Source organism: Gopherus evgoodei, chromosome 9, assembly GCF_007399415.2.
Source record: "Gopherus evgoodei ecotype Sinaloan lineage chromosome 9, rGopEvg1_v1.p, whole genome shotgun sequence".
In the NCBI taxonomy this organism is placed as follows: Eukaryota; Metazoa; Chordata; order Testudines; family Testudinidae; genus Gopherus; species Gopherus evgoodei.
In genome coordinates this window covers 32,950,451-32,959,113 of record NC_044330.1, presented here as the reverse complement: position 1 = coordinate 32,959,113, position 8,663 = coordinate 32,950,451, and the positions used below count along the sequence as shown (strand labels likewise).

Genomic DNA, 8,663 nt, shown 5'->3' with positions numbered 1-8,663 from the left:
CCCGTGGCTCCCATCCGCGCCTGCGCAGCCAGCGGGGCGGGAGGTCACGCCCCGCCCTGCTCAGTGTTGACAATCTCGGGCTTGCAGCATCTTGGTCCCGGGGCAAGGCGGGTGCCGGGCGGCCCGCTGCGTGGGGAACCCCGGGGCTGACTGATCCGGGCCCCCCGCACTCCGATGGGCTTGGCGGAGCCGGCGCCATGGCCGCCCTGTACCAGAGCGCGGACCCGTCCGCCTCGGCCTCCCCCAACAAGCTACTGGCGCTGAAGGACGTGAGGCAGGTGAAGGAGGAGACCACCTTGGACGAGAAGCTTTTCCTGCTGGCCTGCGACAAAGGTGCGGCCGCGGCCCGCCCCAAAGCCGCTGTCGGGGTCGTGTGTCACGGGGGCATCCGCTTGGGGGCCCCGGAGGGGGCCTGCACCAGGTCTCTGCCCGCCGGGCAGCGAGCAGGCCCGGAGGGGAGGCGGGCTCAGGCCCCGCAATCCCTTGTCTCCCAGTGAGATTTGAGGTATAATTAGGTTAGGGCTGTGGTCAAAGGTCTCCTCGCAGCGCAGGCTGCACCAAGCGCCGCTGTAGCCCCAGACTTTGCCCACTGAATGGTTCTTGGATGTTTCCATTAGAACACAATGAAAGAAGCCTGGGCACCACAGCGGAAGTTAGCAGGCAGAGGAGACAACGATGCATCCTGTGAGCTTTTACACGCAGGGAAATATAAAGGACATAAAAGGCAATAAAAGTAGAGAGGAGGGAGAGTTCTTATGGTTTGTAATCTGTTCCAGGCAGGGACCATACTTTCCAGCACATAATAATTGCCTTCCTGTCCCATAACATGGATTGCTGAGCCCCTGGGGAAGTTCTGTATTGCTTCTCTCTGGTTTATTCCTCCTCTGTGAATCATGGGTGGGTGGGTTTAATAATGCTGTTAGTGTCCCCCTTTTTAAATTAAAAACTTGTAACACTGACAAATAAGAGTCAAATTAGAAAAGAGTCATTTAAATAATAGCGTTGAAAAAGAGACAGACTCTGACTTGGCTCCTCTTTGGTCTCATACAGTACATAGGCATCATTGCCCTGATTATTGAAAAGCACTTACACGTGAGTTTGTACTGGTGGGACATAAGCAGAAGCTTAATACTTCCCTGAATAGAGAAAGATCTAAGCATGTGCTTAAATGCTTTCCTGAGTTGCAATTTATAAGGGGAGGGGGAAGAGTAATTTAATTGTGTTGTTTAATTTCACATCTAATGTGAATAACCCATTTCTAGGTTGGCTGCTTAGAAGCCTTTTTATGTTAAATATTTTTGGCCAGTTGTCATGGATAACTGGTAGAGTATTTCATATTTAATGACATCTAAATTTTACAATTAGCATATGCCTTGCATTTTATTCTAATTGATAAAAGTAGTATGTTTTATTTAAATTTCAGAACATATACCAGTAAAAATAAATCCAAAATACTAAGACACATTCATACATTGCTTGTTTAGGTGACTATTACATGGTTAATAAACTCTTGGAGCAGAACAGCTCAGGTGACATGAACATAAATTGTGTGGATGTGCTTGGAAGAAATGCTATAACCATTACCATTGAAAATGAAAACTTGGACATATTACAGCTGCTTTTGGATTATGGCTGTCAGGTACAGAACCACTACACACTGTTTATTGTCATTGTTTTCTGTTGTCTTTTCAGAACCTGTAAGAAATTTTTTATTATCAATTTTGTCCTTTTTCAGTTGGTAAACACTGAACATTTTCCCCTCTGTGCCTACCTCATGTTTCTAGTGAAGCTTAAATAAACATGGAAATTTTGTTTACTTTCATGTTAGTGCATCATCATCTTCAGTGATGTCAGTAGAGCTCTGGAAATAATTTGGTTATTTGCGCTGCAGAGCAAGTGCACACATTGTTCCCCAAACAAATTACTGACTACTTTTTAATATTCTGAAATAGAATTGTAAGTTCTTAAAATATTTAGAATGCATAATCACTTTGCCACTAGATTATAACAACTTCTACGATGGATGAAGATTGAAGTTAGAACATGAAATATTCTTTTCAAGTATTTTAGCTCCAGTCTAACGCAAGCATACACTTCTATAGTTAGGAGTTCAGGTACAGTGTATTCTTAAATATTTACATTTTACATGATCTTAAAAGTTAGTTATGATATAAGAAGTACAGTTTTTTTTCCTGTTTCATTTCAGAATTGCAGAATGTTGCTTCTTTTCCACACTATAGTTAGAATAAGGTTCAATTTAGATCTCTGACTGACAGAGATTTTAATCCAGTAGAATAATGAAAGTGCATCTACCTGTGAATTTTTAGTTTTGACTTGCAAGCTTTCTGAATCTCTTGCCATCCCTCAATTCTGCTTTGCTCCTAGGTTGTTCAGATGATTGTGATGATGGCTAGCTCTCCCTCCAAGCGTGCTTTCTCCAACTGTCTTTTAGGCAGTGGAAGCGTGTCCTGCCTATCAAGCTTTCCTTGATAAGATGCTGCTTACTCTGCTCTAAGAGGGGACAAGTTTCTATTGTAACTTCCCCCTTGTTTTTAAATAAACGTGAAGTTTACAAAGAATAGTGTAAAGTGAAAAATAAAAGATGGTTTAACTTAGGCTTGCAAAAGCCTCATGAAAAGTTACCAACCCAGACAGAACCTCCCTTCTCGCCTTTACCATTATGGTGATGTAAAATATCAGTTTCTCTACTCCCACTTTCAAAATAAAATTATTTGCTCTATGCAGGCTAATGGAATTTTGGAAGGCTGGCTTAACTAAAGATGATCACTTTTAAAATTTATGACTGATCAGCAGTAAAGTTGAAAAATGGTGGAGGCTGGGGGAAGAGTTACAGAGCAACAGAACACAGTAACTCCTCACTTATCGTTGTAGTTATGCTCCTGAAAAATGCGACTTTAAGTGAAATGATGTTAAGTTAATTCAGTTTCCCCCTAAGAATGAATGTAAATCGGGGGGGGGCGGGGGGGTTAGGTTCCAGGGAAACTTTTTTTTGCCATACAGTACAATATAGTACTATAGTTGGGAGGTGCCCCTGCCTTATCCCACACAGGCACAGCCCACTGGCACTGGAGACAAGGAGGCTGAAGGTGCTGTTGGCTAGGAGAAGCACATTGCGCAGCAGCAGCAGCTTACCCTACTCTGCAAACACCAGGGGCAGGGAGCTCAACCCTCGGCCTGCCCACGCCACCTCAACCTCCATGTGCCGCGTCCTTGCTCCTCCCCCTTCCCTCCACTGCCTTCTGCTGGCTTGCAGCATTCAGGAGGGAAGGGGGAGGATCGAGGACATGGCACACAGGCTCTCCCTGCCTCAAGCCAGTTGATTGCTGCAGGCAGGAGGGAGGGGGGAGGTGTGTCACATTCTTGCTCTTCCCTCTCCCTCCTGCCTGCAGCAGTCAGCTGGCTTGTGTTCAGGGGACAGGAGGGAGAGGGGAGGAGCGAGGACGCAGCACACAAGCTCCCCCCTCCCATCTCCTGCCCGTGGCAATCAGCTTGCTTGCGACATTTGGGAGGGAGGGGGAGCCTGCGTGCCGAGTCTTCTCTCCCTCTCCTGAACGCCACAAGCCAGCTGATTGCTGTGGGCGGGAGAAGGGGGATCCATGGGGTCTGCTGGCAGGTGGGAGGTGCTGTGGGGGAGCTGATGGGGGGCTGCCAGCTGTGGACAACGCAGGCAGCCAAACAATGTTATAGTGAAGCATTGCACAACTCTAAATGGAGCATGTTCTGTAATTGAGCAGGGACATAAGATTGAAACAACATTAAGCAAAAGGATGTTAAATGGGGAGTTACTGTAGTTAAGGATCAGTGTACAACCCTGTACAGCTTCATTCTTGATTGTGTGGCTCGCTGAGATCATCTACAGTTGTACCACGCCAAGTACAGATATTCCAGGCAAGAATTATAGTTTGTGTTGCTAGAACAGCAAGGAGGCAGAAACTCTTCCTTGATCCTTCTTGAATGGTTTGTGTCTCTTTTTCCCTTATCCCAGACAGGAGACAACATAAGCATTTTAAATAGCCCTCAACGTTGGCCCTCTCACATTTCTTGAAATTATATCTTGTTTCCAGGACCTAGGAGTGAAGTTTGTTGAGGAGGATCACTTTCCTTTTCAGATCATTGTTGTTCACTCTTGCAGTGGAACAAAACTGTCAGTGCCATGTTAACTCACAGAATGAATCAAAGATTTGAATCTTCACCCTACACATGGTAGTGTGGATGGATAATGTTGATTAATGCTGCAGATTATGCATTGTTTTGCTAGGACACACTCCTATGGATTTAGTACTGACTTTGAGCTACAGTGTCTTTGCTTAGATTGACAAGGATTACAGGTTTGGCCCTGGAGAATAATGGTACGGGAGAAGCTTGTTTGTATTAGATTTCTATCTGTCTTCCATTACGGTGTTTTTAAGATCAGTTTTATTCTAAAATGAATTTAATCTGTTCCTGCATATTTCTTATATCTGCCTATAATTGTAGTGATTTTTCTTTAGCATCTTTATCATTTTATGGCAGTGTTTTTAAAAAAAAAATCTAGTAGTTTTTTATGTAGTTGAGTACATTGTTTGCTGTTTATATTAACTTCAAAATTCTACTTTTTTTTTTTTGCATGCTATCTATTTTACTGTTGTTTCAGATTTAACCTCCTATTTTCTCTCTTCAGTCAACAGATGCACTTTTGGTGGCAATTGACTCAGAAGTGGTGGGAGCTGTTGATATTTTACTTAATCATCGACCAAAACGATCCTCAAGACCAACTATTGTAGTTAGTACTCTTAATTCTTGTTAATTTTAGTCGGTACACCAGAAATTAAAAAAAAAAATCCTCTAAGGCTAAGAGGCTGTAAAAAAATTAACTGAAGACTAAGATCTAAATTCTGTCCTATTACAGCTGCAGATCTTCATATAGGGATCTTGATTTAAATTGTATATTTTACGCTCTTTAAATTAAAGTTAGTGATAACTATCATATTACACACATGAAAAGAAAAAAATCAGTGCTTGTAAATCCTTTTTGTAGTACAAATTATTGGCAGGTCTGACTGACAAAAAACAGTATATTTTGGGTAAAACTTCTCTGAACTTAAGATTCATCTGAAATTTCTACCTTCATTTAAAACTAATAATTTGAGATCCTTCCTTACAATCATTAAATATCAAGGTGCTTTAAAAAGTTTTACTGCATGGAAAAACCTTGTAATGAGAGAGCATATCTGTAGTGCTGCAGGAATGAGTGAGGTGAGTGTGCAGGTGTGCATGTGCACATTACAAATAACTTGTGTATAGCTTCTCTGTACCTGAGTACTGGAATTGACACAAAAAAAAAAAAATCACTCAAGAAAAAAACACTAATTTATTAATGAAAATTAAAAAAAAAAAAAAAGATACTGAATTCTATTTTTCCATGGGCAACTTTTAACAATTTTCTTTCTTCATAACAAGATTCTCATTCTGACATTTCCATGTGGAAAACATTTTTAATCTTTTAAGTTTCCTTCCAAGAGGAAATAAGAAAGGAAGAGAGACGATGAAATAGGGCCCTTAAAAGAAAACAGTTGGGGTTCTTCCATATTGTACGAGACTGTCTCTCTCAGAGGTACAAAATGGTTGAAATTTTTTGTGTAAATAGCTCATGAATATATATGTGGATCTCATTTAACCTTAACACTGTTTCCTTTCAATATAGTAGTCCTTACAATTTTTATAGCTCCGAGTATTCCATGTTGGTACAGAACAAAGCAGAATTCCAGAGAGAGTGCCTGTGGGTGGGTTATGAATTGTGTATTTTATTTTGTGTTAGAGATGACTGACTCACAGATTGCGGAATGAAGCAAAGTCATGAGTGAATGGAGCGTGAACATTATCTTCTCCAACTCATGAACAAAAAAAAATGTGTGATACTGACCAGCTGCTTTTGTTATGAATTATAAATTATTTCCTCCTCAGTAGCCAGGATTCCCCAAAGTTCTAAAGGGCTCTTATTTTGCTAAAGTCATTGTCTCATGTTTCTCACAGTATGTTGAGGAAATCGAGAAAGTAAACTTTCCTTTAAGTGGGAATTACATTATAGAAGGGGTGAGCTCCGATTTTACAGTAAATGAATTAAAAAAAAAAATAAATGAAGACCTGAGTGTGGATATATAGAATATTATCAAAGAAGTAATGGAATGTATAGAGAGAACTTTACAATACATAGGAGAACATGCTGCTGTTTCCATCTAGGTCTTTCCAAGTAATGCAGGTTGTAAAAATTAAATGTTTATTTTTCACTGCTCATATGAATTTTGTATTGGTGAAAGGCACCAGAATTATCGCCCTAGAGGCTAAAAGTTATTTCTAGATCCTCAGAGCAGGTGCAATGTGAGAAGCAGCTGAGTAGTCTTTCCACACTGCTCTGTAAATGTTTTTTAACCCTAACTGATGGACAGTTTCTGGTAATGTGAGGGTTCAGTCTTCATGGCTTTTTAATCTTGTCCTTTTTGCTGACCATAATTAATGTGCATATTTGTCCTCGGAGAACTGAAATGAGATAATAGTGTAATTGTATCTTTAGAAGGCAGGCAATTTTCAATATTTAGATAGCTTACAAATTTGTGAAATCAAGATTGTTGGTGGGGGGGGAGGAGGAGAATATTTTAATCAGAAGTTCACTGTGGCCTGTGTTGATAAATCATGTTGTACACTAACTTATAGATAAACATTTTAATAAAGTTGCATGTGATAATCTAAAACACTTGTATAAATGTTATTTCAGAAACTTATGGAGCGTATTCAGAACCCAGAGTACTCAACAACTATGGATGTAGCGCCTGTCATTCTAGCTGCTCATCGTAACAATTATGAGATCCTTACTATGCTGTTGAAACAGGATGTATCTCTACCCAAACCTCACGCTGTTGGCTGTGAATGCACCTTGTGCACGGCAAAGAACAAAAAGGATAGCCTACGGCACTCCAGGTCAGAAATATCAGATCTTAGTAATAACAAAAAATCCTCAAGGTATACCAAACTGCATAAATCTATGGCATCATTCAGAGTCAGGTTCGACATGTCTCTCTTTAAGTTGGGATTTAGAGGTGTATTTTATCTTATATGTTTATTAGGGGATAGATTGAGCTTGTATGCCTTAGTGGAGGTCAGTAGGATTTCCTTTGGTTTCCCTCTATGATCTGAAGGTATGTATTCAGATTTGTTTTAAGTATGTATTTTTTGTGCGGTGTTGGGGGGTTTTGGTTGCGGGAGCCATAGAAATAAAACTTGCAAATAAAAATACAGTAGTAACTAATTTCATGAAGAAAAAAGAGAAAAATTCATATATAGTAAGTTATATAATTTCCTTCAATAATTGTAATTTATGCTAGAAGGAGGGTTGTAAGCCTGAGCAAACAACATATTATTGGAAGTTACTTGGGAAAGTGGAGAACTAAAATTCCAAATGTGTAAAATTAAATGGAATTTGGTATTTTACATTAATTATGATGTAAGGGTGCAAATGGAAAAGCAGTTTGCTGACTCAAACCACAAATTTTATTTATTAAACTCAAAATACTTCAAGACTGGAAATGATTAGATATTTGAAGCGTTTGTGGAACAATTCCCATACATATAAAGGTAGAATAAGTGGATTGTACATTTTGAGCAACTCTTATGTGTCTAAATGGCTCAAAACTAAATTGAAAGCACTGTTGTTGGCATTCAAATACCAAGGGCAATATTCTGATACCTTTCACATTGGGTAGTACCTTACTCCATGAGTATTCACATTGACTTCAGTATAAGTCAGAGTATCAGAATCTACCCCAAGACATCAGTGATTTAGGCTATGTCTACACTATGGACCTTACAGTGATGCAGCTGTGCTGCTGTAAGGTCTCCTGTGTAGCTGCTCTGTGCTGGCAGGAGAGTTCTCTCATGACCACATAATTAAACCACCTCTAATGAGCGATGGTAGCTGTGTCGGCAGGAGAGCGTCTCCTGCCGACGTAGTGGTGTCCACAGTGATGCTTTTGTCGATGAAACTTTTGTCAGTCGGGGTGGGGTTTTTTTTCCCCACACCCCTGACCGACAAAAGTGTAGACATAGCCTTAGAAATACCCAAGATAGTTACATGTAGCTGAAACTGAAATGAGCTATTGAGATTTGACTTGACAGCTTTGTTTCAGAGTGGAAGTGGAAGGGTGGTGTGGGAAGTATGATGCACATGTTTTGGAACTGTGAAATTACATATGAATTTTGCAAAAGGAAAAGCAGTGCTGTAAATTAGATTAACACACCTACATTTGCGACTTTCTCAGGACTTCGGTATTCTGATGTTATAGAAATTGCTGACACTTCCTTTGCAGGTACAATGTGGATTACATGAGCTGAAACTGTAATTGTGGTGATAATTTAAGAGAGCTATTCTATTAACTATAAATTACCACATTTACTGATTCCGCCCCCCCCCTCCAAAAAAAAAATTGTTCTCATGACACTCAAGACTAGAGCACAGTGGAGCAAATTATACTCAAACCTCTGACCTTTTGAAATCTTGACAAATTAGCATGTGATTTATTTTTTAAATATTTTGCTGGTTGCTGTTTAGTTCAATATACACCTCTACCCCGATATAACGCAATCCTCGGGAGTCAAAAAAATCTCACCGC

At 40.3% G+C, this 8,663-nt stretch overlaps 1 protein-coding gene across 1 annotated transcript in view; it reads left to right on the top strand.

Annotated features, from left to right (window-relative positions):
• Nucleotides 1–68: 68 nt before the first annotated feature.
• The window catches only part of TRPC1 (transient receptor potential cation channel subfamily C member 1), a 38,848-nt gene continuing 30,253 nt past the window's right edge, over nt 69–8,663 (top strand). Inside the window, exons 1-4 of the mRNA XM_030575375.1 lie at nt 69–333; nt 1,485–1,639; nt 4,682–4,783; nt 6,773–6,975. Coding sequence (XP_030431235.1) covers nt 198–333; nt 1,485–1,639; nt 4,682–4,783; nt 6,773–6,975 — 596 coding nt within the window. The 5' untranslated portion in view covers nt 69–197. The remainder of the gene's footprint in view (nt 334–1,484; nt 1,640–4,681; nt 4,784–6,772; nt 6,976–8,663) is intronic.